Genomic DNA, 17,275 nt, shown 5'->3' with positions numbered 1-17,275 from the left:
GAGCCCAGTGGCTCTTGTGGGAACAGGCGGCAGAGTGAGCAGTGTTGCAATGAATGTGATTTCTCCAGAGATTTCCCCCAGCTTCAGCCTCTGGGGTTTGCCAAGCAATGTCCTGAGGTTTCACGTATTCATGTCTTGGAGGCCAACTGTACACAGCAAATGCAAAACACAGAGATAGCAGTATTGCTCTGTTGCTATATTAGGGCCAGATTGAAGCCATCTGCTGATGCAAGCTTGGCAAGGAAGAAACCCCTATGCTTGGCTCAGCAGCAGTGTTTTCTCTCCTGGCATTTTGATAGCAGCACTTCTTTCAGGCTGCCCTGTGAAGTCTTTCTGTTGGTATGGGTGAAGCCCCCATAGCAATGCATCATCCTCCTTGAAGCGCACGCTCTCAGAGGGTGAGCATTTGCTTCCTATTGTGTGCTCAAGACTCCAGTAGCTTTGTAAGGGCCCAAAGGCTTGTGTTCCTGGCTCCCAGATCCCCCTGTGCATGCCTGTCCATACCTGCTTGATGCACCCCAGGTCCAGCAACTTCTCCCCCAAAGCTCTGTGTGTACTGGCTTCAATGGAAGTTGTTATGCCAGAGTTTAAAAGCAAAACAGAAATAATCCAGCATGGATGTGTTTATTGCCAGGATCTCTCATCCAAGATTAAAAAACAGCTCAAGAAAAAAAGAGAATTCAGAATTTGGTAGTTGATGAATATTACCAGAGAAACATCCCAAGGGAAGCAACTGATTGACCTGGCTTGCTTATGGAGGCCCTGTCAGGGGTGGAAGAATGATTACAGCCTGCAGCAGGCTATATCCCTCACTGGGCTGCAAGAGCCTTGGAATCAAAGAGAAATAAAACTAGAAGGAAACTTAGAAGTCATCCAGTTCAACACTTTGATTTACCAGATGGGGCAACTGAGGCCCAGAAAAGAAGGAAATGACTTGTCTAAGGTGAGATAATAAGTCAGTAGCTAAACTAGGCTTGGAACCCAGGGCTTCAGACTGCCAGGATGCGCAGGATCACTTGAGGCCAGGAATTTAAGACCAGCCTCCTAGGGACTCTGCTGGGAGATGCTGAATAACCAAAGATGGAGGGCTCTCCATTTATTGCTTTTCCCAACGAAGAAAAACTTTTCAACACACAAAACATTGCAGACATTAAGACTGACAATTATTTTTAAAATAATTATCTAATCTGCAACACAAAGGACATGAAGGCAAAATGAGAGTCAGGGGCTGAGTGTGTAATTAGTACAGATGCTGGGTCTACCCTCTGGGCATAGTTAAACTGATTACAAATAGAAACAGATTTTTGGATTTAGTATGAAAATCTCCTTGCTGGCCCAAAAGGTTCTTACTGATGATCAAGATAGAAACAATTTATGTGCATTTTATAATATGTACCTAATACAGCAAAAATATGTTCTGGAAAATCACTGATAAACATAAAGATATGAATGATTGAAAAGAGAATGGTTTGTGGTGATTCTCATAATATATCTGGTTTGTAGCAAACTGAGAAGTTTCTGGTTTTGTGTAGATTTAGCCACTTTGTAAGGTTTTTTTTTTTGTTTTTTTTGTTTTTTGTTTTTAACTTTGCTACTGGCTGATCCCCAGATACTATTCCCACAGGCTTCTTGTTTATTTCAACACAAGATGTCTGACAAGTCTCTCCCTCTTAGAGCTGTCTTCCACAGTATTAACAATGATCTTTCTAAAAAACGCAAGTCAGATTGTGTTGTTTGCTTACTTCAAAACCTTCAGTGGCTCCCTGTTGCTCACAGAATAGTTTTAGCTTTCCTAATCCACCGTGATTTGGCTCTTACTTGTCCCTCCGCCTTACCTTTCATCGCCACCACCTCTTCCCCCACAATACACACACACACACACACACACACACACACACCACAACAATGTACATTCTGTGGCTCCTCCTACTATGGGGTCTACTTGCTGCTTCTGAATATGCCTCACAGACATTCTCTGAGCTTGGTGATTTGGGTCAGGCTGCACCCTCTGCCTGGAATAACCATTCATTCAGCCCCTGTCATAATTCTGTCCATCCTTCATCGTGTACATTATGTCCCAATTATTCTTAATTTTATTTTTTATTTTTATTTCAATAGTTTTTGGGGTACAGGTGTTGTTTGGTTACATAGATGAGTTCTTTAGTGGTGAATTTTCAGATTTTAGTGCACCCATCATCCGAGCAGTGTATACTGTATCCAATATGTAGTCTTTTATCCCTCACCCCACTCCCGCTCTTTCCCCCGAGTCCCCAGTGTCTGTTATATCATTCTTATGCCTTTGCGTCCTCATAGCTTAGCTCCCACTTATAAGTGAAAACATACAATATTTGGTTTTCCATTCCTGAGTTACTTCCCTTAGAATAATGGCCTCCGGCTCCATCCGAGTTGCTGCAAAAGACATTATTTCATTCATTTTTATTGCTGAGTAGTGTTACATGGTGTATATATACCACATTTTCTTTATCCACTTGTTGGTTGATGGGCACTTAGGCTGGATCCATATCTTTGCAATTGCAAATTGAGCTGCTATAACCATGCTTGTTCATGTGTCTTTTTCATAGAATGACTTCTTTTCCTTTGGGTAGATACCCAGTAGTGGGATATCCCAATTGTTTTAAGAAGCCTTCCAAGATATGTCTATTTGAAATTTTTATCTCTTTCTCTTCTATCCCCAAGATGTTTTGCTTGTGCCTTTAACTGAGCCCTTTCTACTTTCTGCCATGTAGCTAGTTGGATTGTCTCTTGATCAATTTCCCTTGCCAGTGACGGGGTTCATGAAGGCAGACAGTAAGTCTTTCTCTAACCCTCTACTGTGATGCTTGAGACATCATAGGCTAGTTTTGTTTGTTGAATTAGATTGGATTACATTTCCCCTGTCCAGAAATGTCTATATTTATCTTTCACCAAAAATCCTATTTCCTCTGTCTCCATAATGCTTCCTTACTGTGCTGAGCTATTCTCTTTATCTCTAATTTTCATGATGGTGGCCCAAGCATACAGTGGCTTTATTGGGATTCCCATCAGTTATAAGCCACATGTACCTGGCTATGGAATTGGGTGATAAACTTTTACTACTGCTGAATGAAGAGCCTCAGGAAACCTGCAGCCACAGCTTAGGGAACACAGGGAGATAGCATTCTGAATATTCCTGGGGGCCTTTTGGAGGTAGAATAGTTGGCCACCTTTGTGGTTGGAGTATCTAATGACTTTGGCCATCATTGTTGATTTCTTCAGGGAAATAGAACTGATATGATAACTCCCATTCCCAACCCAGAGCTCTTTTCAGGATTTCAAAAAGTTTAACAAGGCTACTTAATCAAGTATGTGTTCAATTTTATGTGCAAACAGTGACTTTGCTCTCACGCTTTTTGGAAGTTCTCTTTGGCACTGTGTATTTCACCAATGGAGTTTGTTTTCAAGAAGAATCCATTATTACTTAATCACTGTAGTTTGTTTGGTATATAGAATTTTTCAAGAGGCAGTATAGCTTCATTTGAGGTTTAGAGTCAGACCTGGACTCAAATAGCTCCTTTCCTCCATACCAGCTGTGTAAATATGGGCAAAATAATTAATCTGAGCTTGAGCTTTCTCTCCAGTAAAATGGGAATTATAATACCTACCTTATAACATCGTGGAGATGGCTAAATTAAATAAAATAATGTACAGAAATAATTTAACACAGTGCCTGGCCTACAGTGAGCACTCAGTAATTGGGCGTCATTACTATAATTTCAAAATACAGGGCCGAAGAGATAGAAATAACAAAAGAAGACCAGGCGCGGTGGCTCACGCCTGTAATTCCAGCATTTTGGGAGGCTGAGGTAGTCAGATCACTTGAGCTCAGGAGTTTGAGACCAGCCTGGGCAACATGGCAAAACGCTGTCTCTAGAAAAATAAAAATTAAAATACAAATAATAGCCAAACAGGGTGGCACATGCCTGTGGCCCTAGCTACTTGGGAGGCCAATGTGGGAGGATTGCTTGAGCCCTGGAAATCGAGGCTGCATTGAGCCATGATCGCACCACTATACTGTAGCCTGGGCAACACAGAAAGACCCTGTCCCAAAAAAACAAAACAAAACAAAAAACAAACAAAATCAGAAGAGGTCTTTACTGGCAAAAAAAAAAAAAAAAAATTAGAAACAACTGTATTTAACAAAACTTCTGGGTTTGCCATAACTACTACAGTAAACAAAACTGTTGAAAGTTAGCAGATGATTTGAAAAAAGAAACAGTGTAGGAGCTGAGCAGTGGCATTAATAGATATTGTTTCATCTTGATGTCAGGCAAGGGGCACTATCCAGAAAAGGAATCTGAAAGTAATGCTGAGAGTGCTCTCATTCAGGTCAACCCTAAAAATACTCCTCTTCATTTAAGTTGAGAAGTTGCTGTGAGAACCAAGGCTGGGCTTTCAACAGATCTAGCCATATGTGCTCTCCACTTTGGTGAAACCCGATCGTGACCTAAGCCTGTGCTATCCTTGCCGACTGACAGCTGACCTCGGCCTTCTCTGTGCACCCTGCATAGTTCACCTTTCAAAGAAAGAGGTCTGATTTCCAAGTAGAGCATTGCTCTTTGTTCTTTTTCTCTTTTATTTTGTTTGTAAGTATTTATTTTGGAAGGGAGGGAATCTAGATTATAGTCTGCTCTATTGCTTTTCCCTGGGTAAGAGGGTTTCCTGGAAAATTTGATTTGAATTATTATGAGTACTCAGGAAGAAAAGCTCTCTGCTTTTAAAGGAGTAAAATGTAACCAGATTCATATATCTTAAACATTAGGACATTATTTCTTTCTACAGCCATGAAAATAGTTATAGTTAATAACAAAATGGAGAAAATATTTGTATAAAATATAGGCAAAAGTTCAACAAAATATATATTATTAAAATGAATAGGAAAAATATCAATACCCACTAGATTAAAAAGGCAAAAGGTATAAACTACTATGCCTTGAGAAATATAATTAGTAAACTAAAACATAGGAAAAGTTTATCTGCACTAGTAATCAAATCTCTGCAAAATAAAGAAACGTTGAGATGTCGCCTTATATTAACAAAAAATATCTTTTTTCAATGGAGGTGCTGTAAATTGGTTCTCTCATCATTGCTGGTGGCAGTATAGATTGCAATAGGCCTTTTGGAAATTGGCATCTTAGTCTGTGAAATTAGACTCCCTGGCTTTGATCACTTTGACCTTGCTGCCTGCCCCAACCAGTGCCAGGCCTTAGCGGAGCCCTGGTCCTGGGCCCTGCTCTGTACTGGACCAGCTGAGTCCCCACACTTTTTTCCTGTGACTTATTGAGTGTTTCATCCCCTGTAAGAGAAGCTCTTCCTTCCTCTTCCTTCCTTCCCTCTGTAGAATCCCAGTCATTTCCTCTGTGCCTGTTGTTGGGCATCTCAGTGTCCCAAAGGATCTTTCCAGCTCCCTTGGCTACCAGACAGTTGGCTGGTGAAGTTGCTCACATCATATCACCTTCACAGGATATTGAAATAGCAACATTGACAACAGAGTCTAGAATCGCCAAGAGAGTAGATTTGATCTCTAAATCTGGAAAAGCAAATCTGAAACATATTGAGCCCTGGGACGGGTCAGCCATCTTGAATTTCCTGATAAACCACTGTCTTCCTTAGATTTGCCTTCTGGGGCCACCTTTGCTTTAGGACAAGCTAAATAACACCGTGATTTTTTTTCAGAATCATGAACATATATCATAAATGCTAGGCAGTCCAAGAATGAAAGGCCCTTGCCCATTAGCCTCTCCTTACTCCCATTCACTTGGTATCAGTTTAAATCTATGCTTTGATCAATTTTGCTTTTTTGCGAGGATTGTTTCTAGGGGGAAATGAAAAGACCTTATAGATAAAAGGAGAATTATTTGGGAAAATAAAACAACTTCCAACAGCAAACTACCTATTCTCAACCCTGATTAAAGGAAAGCTCCCAGGACAAGGAAATGTATATAAGGTGCAGGGCCTAAGAAAGGTACACTGGGAACCCACAGCACCCCCTCCCCACCAGCACACATACACACAAGAACACACGACAGGGTATAGTCACCCACATGGCATCTTATGTTTTGATACCCATAAGATCTGCTGAAAATGCCCTTCAAGCAAAACCTTGCCTGGGAGGAGATGTTGCAAAGGGCTAGCGTGCACCCTACAATGTGTATGCAGCCAAAGGGCAATGGGGTGCAGCCTGTTCACTCCACACTCCCGCTTGCTATGATCTCTGGAAGGAGCACTTCTGGCTGGCTCCTTCCACTGCCTCCCCTCTCCCCGCCCCCCACCCTCACATATCCTTCTTTTTCCCATCTCACAGTGGCCTTTTTCTCCCCACTAAAAAAGGAAATCAAAGCTGAGGCTTTCCAGCAGTCCAGACACATGCTTGAGCTGTGGATAGTGTTATACTGAGGCTATGGTTAGGCTTGCATTTCAAATCCTTCTCTTTTGATTGACAGAACTGGCCTATGATCTGGATGTGGATGATGCGCCTGGAAACAATCAGCAGGCGACTCCGAAGGACAACGAGATAAGCACCTTTCACAACCTTGGGAACGTTCATTCCCCACTGAAGCTTCTCACCAGCATGGCCATCTCAGTGGTGTGCTTCTTCTTCCTGGTGCACTGACTGCCTGGTGCCCAGCACATGTGCTGCCCTACAGCACCCTGTGGTCTTCCTCGATAAAGGGAACCACTTTCTTATTTTTTTCTATTTTTTTTTATCCTGTATACCTCCTCCAGCCATTAAGTAGAGGACTAACCATGTGTTATGTTTTCGAAAATCAAATGGTATCTTTTGGAGGAAGATAAATTTTAGTGGTAGTATATAGATTATCCTTTTGCAAAGAAAAAAAACCATCAAGTTGTGCCAAATTATTTTCCTATGTTTGGCTGCTAGAACATGGTTACCATGTCTTTCTCTCTCTCTCAATCCCTCCCTTTCTATCTTTCTTTCTCTCTCTCTTTGCATGGATTTCTTTGAAAAAAAATAAATTGCTCAAATAAAAATGTATTGGCTCTTTTTTTTTTTGCAAACCGTCATCTATGGTGACTGTGCAATGCTTTTTTTCCTTCTCACTAAACTTTCCATCCAATATATTCTTATCAGGCCCCAACAGGGTCCTTGAAACCCACCTCCCTGCCTTCCTTCTGGGTGGAAATCAATCCTGACTCCAAGAACCACTTAGAGTCACTCCCTCACAATCCACAATCTTCATTTCGAAACCTTGGGTTGGAGTATCTTGTCTATGAAACCAAAGGTATCTCAAAAGAGTTACCTGGTCTAGTCTCTCTTTACAACTTTTACTTTGCCAAAAATGCTTTGCCCAAATAGGAATCCTCTATGTAAATCAGGTACAGTTGCACAATTCATCTTCTTCCTTCTCCCAAATCAAGACAGGTGAACCCAAACAGTGCAAAGAAATCACTCCCCAGCTTCTTTGCTGCTGTCTCAGGCTTGCTGTGTTGCCTCTCTCCACAGGGGCTGCCACATGGCATGGGCAGCCATTGCTTTGGGTCAGGTTGCAGAAGTTGTCCTCAGCAAACCCATGATTTATAGGGAGCAACTCTCACTCTTGGCCACAGGTGAGCTTCTTCAACATTCATTTATTCAATGAGTAGGTTTTGCATACCTGTTGGGTTGCAGTACTATACCAGATGCTAGAGACAGTGGAAAACCAAACAGAATTGAGCCCTGGTCTCATGGAACTGAAGGTCTCACACCAGTAGTAATTACAACACTGGCTTTTCATCAACCATAGGCCCAGTATTATTACTCAAAATCTGTTTTTTGCAGGGTGCAATGGCTCACGCCTGTAATCCCAACCCCTTGGGAGGCTAAGGCGGGTGGATCATTTGAGGTCAGGAGTTTGAGACCAGCCTGGCCAACATGGCAAAACCCCATCTGTATTAAAAATACAAAAAAATTATCCAGGTGTGGTGGAGGGTACCTGTAATCCCAGCTACTCAGGAGGCTGAGGCAGGAGAATCGCTTGAACCTGGGACGCAGAGGTTGCAGTGAGCTGAGATCATGCCATTGCACTCCAGCCTGGATGACAGAGCAAGACTCTGTCTCAAAAAAAAAAAAAAAAGTCTGTTTTTTACACATACAACATTGCAATAATAATGGCACTTAGGTAATACTCAGACATTCTGCTGCTGAGGGATCCCAGGACTAACCACTCTGCCATTTTTGTAATGTGTATAATTCTTATCACATTGCCTTGTTGCCAGGTCAGGTCAATAGAGACATTGTTGATTCTTTCTAAAGGGGGAGGACTCAACTCCCACCTGATATATATAAGAAAGAGAGGGTGAGATGCACGGAAGGGGTGTGAGCAAAGGTCAAGGAATGGACGGGGAAGTCCCCTTTGATTCTATGAGGTGGTCCTAGTCAGGATCTCCGATTTCAGTCCCATGGCAGGAGGTCACCATGCGGGAAGCAGAATGTGTAATTTCTCACAACTTATTGCACCCCCTTCTCCTGCTGTCACCAACACACTTCTGTCTCCTGCAGAGCACAATTTTCCAATATCCATCTTCTTCCTTTGCAGAAATGCTCACAAACGCAAACTGGAAATGTTTGGTTTGACGTTTCCTTTGGTTAGTTTTATTGAAGCTAAGACTACAATCAGTTGAATGTGTTAATGTGATCTCAATGATTTGTAATGGTGGGTAAGACCTGAAAGAGAAAGCAGCCAGTTGTCTTTGTTTTTAAACCATCATTCTTTGTGTATTTGAATGGGGTTTGTAAGAAACTTTGGACTTTGGTTTATGAAACCTACACATTACAAAGGTTTGCTGCTTGGACTCAGAGTCTAATATAGCAACACCAACACAGAAGAAGGATTTAAAGCCCAGTTATCATCTAATAACTGTCCCTGTCATTCCATGGAAATGTTGATATTTGATGCGGCAAAAAATAATTTGTGTCTCAGAGACCAAGGTTTGCTCCTACAAGCAGGAGAGGACTGTCTTAAAGTCCATTTCTCCTCTCTGGGAGGCAAAAGAGATTGTCAGTTTTCACACACCCTGCTCATCCACTTCCTCTCTCTAGACCTCAGTTTCCCTATTGTCAAATGGAGAATGAGGACAATATTTCTAACCTCTTTGTTACTCAGATTTTGTGGTACCATTCAACCCAAAAGGCAGTAAATGCCGGTCCCTCTGTCCAGCTGGTGGCATCAATGTGCTGTTCCTCCAGTGCCTCTCAGAACTTTTCCAGCCTCAGGTCATATTTGACTTGCTTCAGTTTCCAGAACATGACCCCAGGCAGCCTGTGTTTCTGCTGTCCTGGTACTCTGCCTGCAGCTATGGACCATCCAGCCTGAGTGAGGAGGACCAGAAGACAACTCCCCTGTCATGTGCAAGACCTGCTGGCTTCAGCTACGTAGATGGGATTCAACTGGATAACCACACACATGTTTAAAACATGGAAAATCCACCATATCCTATTGGCATCAACTATGTATCAATGGCATGTCTCTCTTAGCTTTTTGCCTCTGTCTTTTCCTACCTCTCTATGTATTTTTTTTTATTATTGTTCTACTTCAGAATCTAGTTTCATGGCTAGTTAGTGGTTTTTCATCTTTGACGTGTTGATTCTACCATTTTACTTTTTTTTTAAACAGAGTCTCCCTCAGTCACCCAGGCTGGAGTATGATGGCACAATCTCGGCTCGCTGCAGCCTCCACCTCTCGGGTTCCAGCGATTCTCCTGCCTCAGCCTCCCGAGTAGCTGGGACTACAGGCACACATCACTAGCCTTGGCTGATTTTTCTATTTTTTTGTAAAGATGGGATTTCACCATGTTGCCCAGGCTGGTCTCAAACTCCTGACCTCAAGTGATCCACCTGCCTTGGCCTCCCAAAGTGCTGGGATAACCATACACATGTACAAAACATGGAAAATCCACCGTATCCTTTTGGCATTAAGCTGGGATTACAGGTGTGAGCCACTGCACCTGGCCTGATTCTACCCTTTGATTTAAATTTTCTACACTTGAATTATGTTAAGATGACTACTTTTTCTTAGCAGAGACCTGGGAACTGGGAAGTTGTCCATTGTGTTGGAAGGCCTCTTCCTCATTGGATGCATGAGTGAACTTCCATCAACTCAACTCTGGTACTTGAATAAGGTTAATTCCTTAAATAACAGATACTGAGTCCTTAGGCTGGAAGGGACCTGATAGTTCATCCCACAATGTTTGCTTGATTACCTCCTAAGGCAGGGCTCTCACTAGGTCACAAAGTAGCCTGTTCGGTTGTTGGATACCTCGAATTTTTAGCAAATCCATTTCTTAAAGGAAAAGAGTTATTACAAATGAAATACAGGTAATAAAAAAAAACTAACAACACATAATTACGTAAAGTTTAGAAAATGATGTTTGCCCCATAATTCCATACCACATAGAAATCCACTATTAAATATTTATATTTTTCCATACAAAAAAATTAGCTGGGTGTGGTGGTGGGTGCCTGTAGTCCCAGCTACAGAGGAGGCTGAGGCAGGAGAATGGCGTGAACCTGGGAGGCGGAGCTTGCAGTGAGCTGAGATTGCACCACTGCACTCCAGCCTGGGCGACAGAGTGAGACTCCATCTCAGAAAAAAAAAAAGAAAAAGAAAAATATTTATATTTTTCCAGTCTTTCACCCCCTCTCTGTATATGCATATTCACATACATGAGATTGTATTAAACAGACATTTTTTTTTTGCAGTTGCATACTGTTGCAGTATTTACAACCAACGCTTTATTGAGAAATATATATATATAGTACTTTAAGTCCTGGGATACACGTGCAGAACGTGCATGAACATACAATTCTATAATATGAATCAGTCTTTATTAGGGTGAGCCTAAATCTGCCTTCCTATTATTTCCTCCTATGGTCTGACTCTTCCATAAAGAGCATCCTGAGATTCAGATGGCCATGCTCACTTGGGCAGCACGTATACTAAAATCGGAACCATACAGAGATTAGCATGGCCCCTGCGCGTGAATGACACACAAATTTGTGAAGCGTTCCATATTTTTAGCAATATTGATGGAACTAGAGGCCATTCTCTTAAGTAAAACAACTCAGAAATAGAAAGTTAAATACTGCGTGTCCTCACTTATAAGTGGGAGCTAAATAACGTGTACACATGAACATTGAGAGTGGAATAATAAACACTGGAGACTGGGAAAGGTGAGAGGATGGGAGGGAGTAAGGGGTAAGAAATTACTTAATGGGTACAATGTATACTATTTGGGTGATGGTTACACTGAAAACCTAGACTTCACCACTATGCAATACATCCATGAATCAAAACTACACTTGTGCCCCTTAAATTTATACAAACAAAAAAAGAGACTAAGATGGCACTAGTTTTCACACAGCTCCCTTTTCGCAATAATTTTCAGTCACTGACTCTTGCCTCCTCTGTGTTGTCTGCTTTTCCAAACACATTAGACAGTGTTGACAAGCTCCTTCATGAGCTGGGTTCCAGTGGGCCAGTGGTCCTCTTGTCCTGTCAGGCCAGTAGCTGAGCCCATGGCAGGGAGAGCCTGAGGAGAGTGGCCGATGGGTGTCTCTGTTCCCGCAGAGGTCCAGGACATCTGCCGGAGCAGTCCTAGGATTCAGATGCTTGCTGAGCAGCCACATCACACTCTTTAGTGCATGATAATTCCATGTTCTGGCTAAATGCAACCGTGATAGGTTTTTTCAAGAATGGCTGCCCAGTCAGGTCTCTTCCATCCCATACTTGCACAATTGGTTTTTTAAACATGTTTCAAGGGCTTTTGATTTCCCTTGTCTATGGATTGAGTCAGATGCCATACACTGTGTGTGTGTGTACTGGGGTGGAGAAATATTTTTTTCTTGCCAAGGCCACACCATTTTTGGAAGTCCTCTTTTGGAATTGCTGTTGAGCTAGTTTATGTGCCATACGAGAAAATCAGCCTCATTTCTTTATAGTCACACCTTGTTTGGAACCAAAAACAATATTATCCAGTTTGATCACCCACCTTATTCACCACACTTGCTGCCAAGTAGCTTTTAGCTGTTTCCAAAAATCAAATCTGCCTTCAAGAAACAAAGCCCCTTCCCTCCGTCACCCCAGGAAGATTCCAAAGAATATGCTATGGGCTATGGAGGTTTCTCTTTTTTTCCAAAGAAAAGTTCCAGAAAATTTGAGGACACTGTCCCTGGTGCAATGATTCCCTTCTAAGGGGACCTTTTGGAAAGTCACAGTACTATTTTGGATGTAGAAGGTCTTCTAGGTTTGCCAAGGAACCAACCAAATAAGCTCATAGCTTTTTATTCACTTTTATATATTTAGAAATTAATGTATTATGTTTGAAGGATTCACATTTAAAAAACAGAAAAATGAAGCACAGGACTGGGCACAGTGGCTCACGCCTGTAATCCCAGCACTTTCGGAAGACAAGACAAGCAGATCACTTGGGGTCAGGAGTTTGAGACCAGCCTGGCCAACATGGCAAAACCCGTCTCTACTAAAAATACAAACATTAGCTGGGCGTGGTAGCATGCGACTATAATCCCAGCATTTTGGGAGGCCGAGGCAGGCAGATCACTTGAGGCCAGGAGTTCTAGACCAGCCTGGGCAACATGGTGAAAACCCCATCTCTACTAAAACTACAAAAATTAGCTGGACATGGAGGTGCACACCTGTAATCCCAGCTACTCGGGAGGCTGAGGCAGGAGAATCGCTTGAACCCAGAACGTGGAGGTTGCAGTGAGCCAAGATCACGCCACTGCACTCCAGCCTGGGCAACAGAGCGAGACTCCATCTCAAAAAACAAACAAAGACTAAGGGAGAAGAGTGTTTTAGGCAGAACAATATGATACAGGTCCATAGTGGGCCATGCACAAGGCAGCTTACTTTTGGAATATTTGCCGTGGTGAAGCACTGCAGGATACCAGGTACCTCCCTGGGAGAGGGGAGAGGTACAATGTGAGGATGCACACCATGGAGTATCATGCAGCAGTGAAAAGCAACGGACCATATGTACCCCCAGCAGCATGGATGGATCTTAAAATCCTAGTATGGGTAAAAAAGAAAAAAGGCAAGAATGGGCTATATAGCATCTCACCACTTGAATTAATTAAAATATATGCACAGGCCGGGCGCTGTGGCTCACGCCTGTAATCCCAGCACTTTGGGAGGCTGAAGCAGGTGGATCACCTGAGGTCAGGAGTTCGAGACCAGCCTGGCCAGCATAGTGAAACCCCGTATCTATTAAAAATACAAAAATTAGCCTGGCGTGGTGGAGGGTGCCTGTATTCTCAGCTACTCAGGAGGCTGAGGCAGGAGAATCACTTGAACCCAGGAGGAGGAGGTTGCAGTGAGCTGAGATCGTACCACCAAACTCTAGCCTGAGCAACAGATTGAGACTGTCTCATATATATATATATATATATGACAATACATATTTTACAAAAATATAGCCATACTAAAAGGTCTACATTTACAGCATTAGAATGGGTACCTTTGCAGGGAAGGAAATGGCAGTGAGCTTTGGGAATAAAATAGAATAAATGAATGAACAAAACAAATCAAGAGAAGGGCCCTATCTGGACCAACTGTGGTGCCTACCATGAACCAAGCAGTAGCTTTCATTCAATCCTTTGCACCCGAGGTCACAAACAAAACCAAAAGCAAAGAAGAAAGGGAAAGGGGAAAGTCAGGGGTAGGAAGGGAGGAGAAGGCATAGGATTCCAGGAGAAACATCTTGCCTGCAGAGCCTGGTACATAGTAGGTGTTCAATAGATATTTGAGGGGATGAACATTGAGGGAATGAACAAACAAGCATTCAAAATGTTCTGCCTCAGGCCATTTGAAACTACTGGCTTAACAAATGAACCTTCAATTATGTGACATACTTGCCACCTAGTTATACACTGACCTTAGAGTTTGAGAGGTGATTCGACTTAGAATTCTAGAGCGAGCCATCACTCAACTGCAGCTTCAGTTTAGAATGACATATTTAAGAACTACTTTGGATATGATGTTACAGCTTTCTTTTTGGGTGAAAGTCCCCGGTTGTCAGCACTATTAGGCAATGGGATTGTTACATTTATTTTGCTTTGTTAGAGTCTTCAACTCACAAAGATAGATTAGCAACCCCAACCCCCTCATTTTACATATGTAGAAATTGAGGCTCAGAGAGGTTAAGAGATTTGTTTAAGGTCACACAGCACAATGAGTGCAAGTCAGGACTGAGCCAACCAGAGCCTTTTCAATCACATTGCACACACCTTGTCACTTGGAAGGATTAACAAATGGGTTATATTGGTGAATGACAGTAAAGGCTGTTTTCTGAAATCTGTGCCCTTGCAGATGGAGTTAGTTATACTGATCTTCATTTTGATCCTAGTGGCATTGGAAAAAAAAATCCCTTATCTAACCAAACACACTGCTTTCAAAATTAATATGTTCAAGCCAGGGCCTGTTTTGAGATGTTTAATGTTGCCCTTACAAATTAGAACCTGGGGTGCAGGAATTCCATCATCCTCACGAAGACTTCCTGTCACAACAGAGGCATTGTTCTCCCCACTCATACTGTTTGGTTTCATGCCTTTTCTGTAAGATGTTAGGTATTTATTTTGTTTTGTTGGTGCTTTTGTAATCAGTCTAGACATAGACCTACACTGAGCCATCCAGGAGGCAGATAAAACTCCCACAGTGGAATTAGGTAACCCCTTCTGTGCTGTTCTCTTAGGGAAGGCTGGGACACTGCTCCTCCCCACCCAGCCCCCACACCTAAATGTTCGTGAACATGACCACAGAATAGACTGAATTCACTAATTGAGGAGGTAGGAAATGTTCTGTCTCTGAAAATACTCTCCGTCCCACAATAATCTTTGTTTGGTACTTGGGATGAATTTGTTGCCCACATTTTTGTCTTAGCCAGGGCACTAAATGCAGCCTATTTGGAAATGAAAAGGAGCTTTCTGCATGGATCCTAGAGACTGCTTACTTACAGGTTTCCACAATCAAGAACCTGTAGATTTTCCTTTATTCTGAACGAGCAAAGGCATAGCAAGAGAAAAAGTATGAGGAGAGAGCAGGGCATGGATTTCTTGGATTTAATTGCAGTTCACTTTCTGTGCTATCTTGATGCAAATGTTTTGGTTTTTTAGAGACAGGATCTCACTCTGTTGCCCTGGCTGGAGTGCAGTGGTGCCATCACAACTCACTGCAGCTTTGACTTCCCAGGCTCAGGGATCCCCCCACCTCAGCCTCCCAAGCAACTGGAACTATGGGCATATGCCGCCACACTTGGCTAATTTTTTATTTTTTGTAGAGATGGGGTTTCATTACGTTGCCCAGGCTGGTCTCAAACTCCTGGCCTCAAGCAATCCTCCTGCCTTGGCCTCCCAAAGTGCTGAAATTACAGGAGTGAGTCACCATGCCCAGACTGTTTTGAATTTGAATTTTTATTTATCACAGAATAAATAGAAGCATGACTTGTGTTTCATAATTACCGTGGCTAATTACATTTACTTTTACCGTTACAATACATTGCCAATAGTAACCATGTTTTGCCCTTCTGGAAAATCTGAAGAGGTGTGTCCCGTCCTCAGAGCTTCCCAGACACCATCCATAACTGTGACAGGAGAAGCTTCTAGAAGATAGGGAATTCCAAATAAGAGTGTCTGCCTTAGGCTTGCAGTAAATGGGACCATTTAGCCTGGTATCTCCCATAGTACTCAGCTCCGCCTCTTACACTTGGTCACACCACAGAAGATGTTTATGGAAGGAATGTCAATTTGAGTGTCCAAAGCCCTGGCAGATGGGGTGGAAACCACTCACTTTCTCTCAACCAGGACCAGAGACCTTTACATTTATACAGCAACGAGGCCACTAAGCACTGGCCAAATGTGAAATGTAATCATATCCCTCAACTCTGACCTGCTTCAGTTGCTACTGATGGAGTATTCATTAGTAACCTAGGGCTCATTTCACTTAGAATGATATCATATTGTTTTCTGCCATGTTACCAACGAGAAAGCTTTATTCTCTCCCAATTTTCTAGAACTTGTTTATGGCTACAGTTGCAAAAACCCAACAGGGCAAAAACATTGTCTAGGAACTATGGCAAAAATTGAGCTGTTTTCAAGTGGCCACATACTGTCTAAACTTCCGAATCAATTTCCTCCTTAACTTTCTATTTAGAGCAATCAAAGTCCTAAATCATTCAAGAAAGATTCGATGTTTTCCCAGTGTGTGTGTTTTGTTTTTGTTCTTGTTTGTTTGTTTGTTTGTTTGAGACAGGGTCTCACTCTGTCACCCAGGCTGGAGTGCAGTGATGCAATCATGGCTCACTGCAGCCTCGACCTCCTGTGCTTAAGTGAACCTCCCACCTCAGCCTCCTAAGTAGCTGGGACTACAGGCACATGCCACTACACCCACCTCCAGTATGTTTTTGTTCTGCGTATTTTACCATACTTGAATTCTATGAAAATCAATAAACAGTGTATGTATATATAAAAAAGAAAACAGCATAGGCCAGGCACAGTGGTTCATGCCTGTAATCCCAGCACTTTGGGAGGCCAAGGTGGGAGGATGACTTGAGCCCCAAAGGTCAAGGCTGCAGTGAGCCATGTTCACGCCACTGCACTCTAGCATGGGTAACAAAGCGAGATCTTGTCTCAAAAGAAAAAAAAAAAGAAAAGAAAAGAAAACAGTATATTTAGTTTGCCAAATCTGTTGGATTATAAAAAGTTTACTACATTACCATTATTTCAGTCCAGAAGCCTGTAGTTAGTGGTCGTCTTTCTAATATCATGAATATTTCAAACACAGCTTAGGGCTCCCAACAAATTAGAATCTATCCCAACTGAGTGCCACAAATGCTCCTTTTCAAGGATAAGTTTACCATCTCCTTAGTTCTTTAAGTTCCTTTTAAACTTTGAGATTTTCTGTTGCATCAAAGGGTTAGTTCTAATGTTGATGGTCTCATTTCCTATGATTTCAGACTCTCATTTAGTCCTATAGCAGTTGAAAATATGAAATCTATGGTTCCTCAGCGCGGCTCCCCTATGTGAGTTTTGGTAAAACTCTAGAAAACTGGGGAAGTTTTTGTCAACATTCTCTCACCAGCATCGGGTCAGCCCCAGTATCACTAAGAACGCTATCAATTACATTAAGTCCTGTACTGCCTGCTCCCGGCTGGTTCTAAGGCTCACACAAGGAAATGAATAGGAAGTTTTTTTTGTTTCATTTTGTTTTTGTTTATTTATTTGTTTTTT

General features: G+C 42.3%; 1 protein-coding gene across 4 annotated transcripts in view; it reads left to right on the top strand.

The window, feature by feature from the left end:
* Positions 1–7,029, top strand: part of GPC3 (glypican 3) — a 470,409-nt gene extending 463,380 nt beyond the window's left edge. For all 4 annotated transcript variants that reach the window (XM_011930705.1, XM_011930704.1, XM_011930703.1 and 1 more), the window contains one exon: positions 6,480–7,029. In XM_011930705.1, coding sequence (XP_011786095.1) covers positions 6,480–6,649 — 170 coding nt within the window. In that variant the 3' untranslated portion in view covers positions 6,650–7,029. The remainder of the gene's footprint in view (positions 1–6,479) is intronic.
* Positions 7,030–17,275: the final 10,246 nt, after the last annotated feature.

The sequence above is a fragment of the Colobus angolensis genome, unplaced genomic scaffold (assembly GCF_000951035.1).
Source record: "Colobus angolensis palliatus isolate OR3802 unplaced genomic scaffold, Cang.pa_1.0 Scaffold88, whole genome shotgun sequence".
Classification (NCBI taxonomy): Eukaryota; Metazoa; Chordata; class Mammalia; order Primates; family Cercopithecidae; genus Colobus; species Colobus angolensis.
This window is presented reverse-complemented; position numbering and strand designations above follow the sequence as displayed.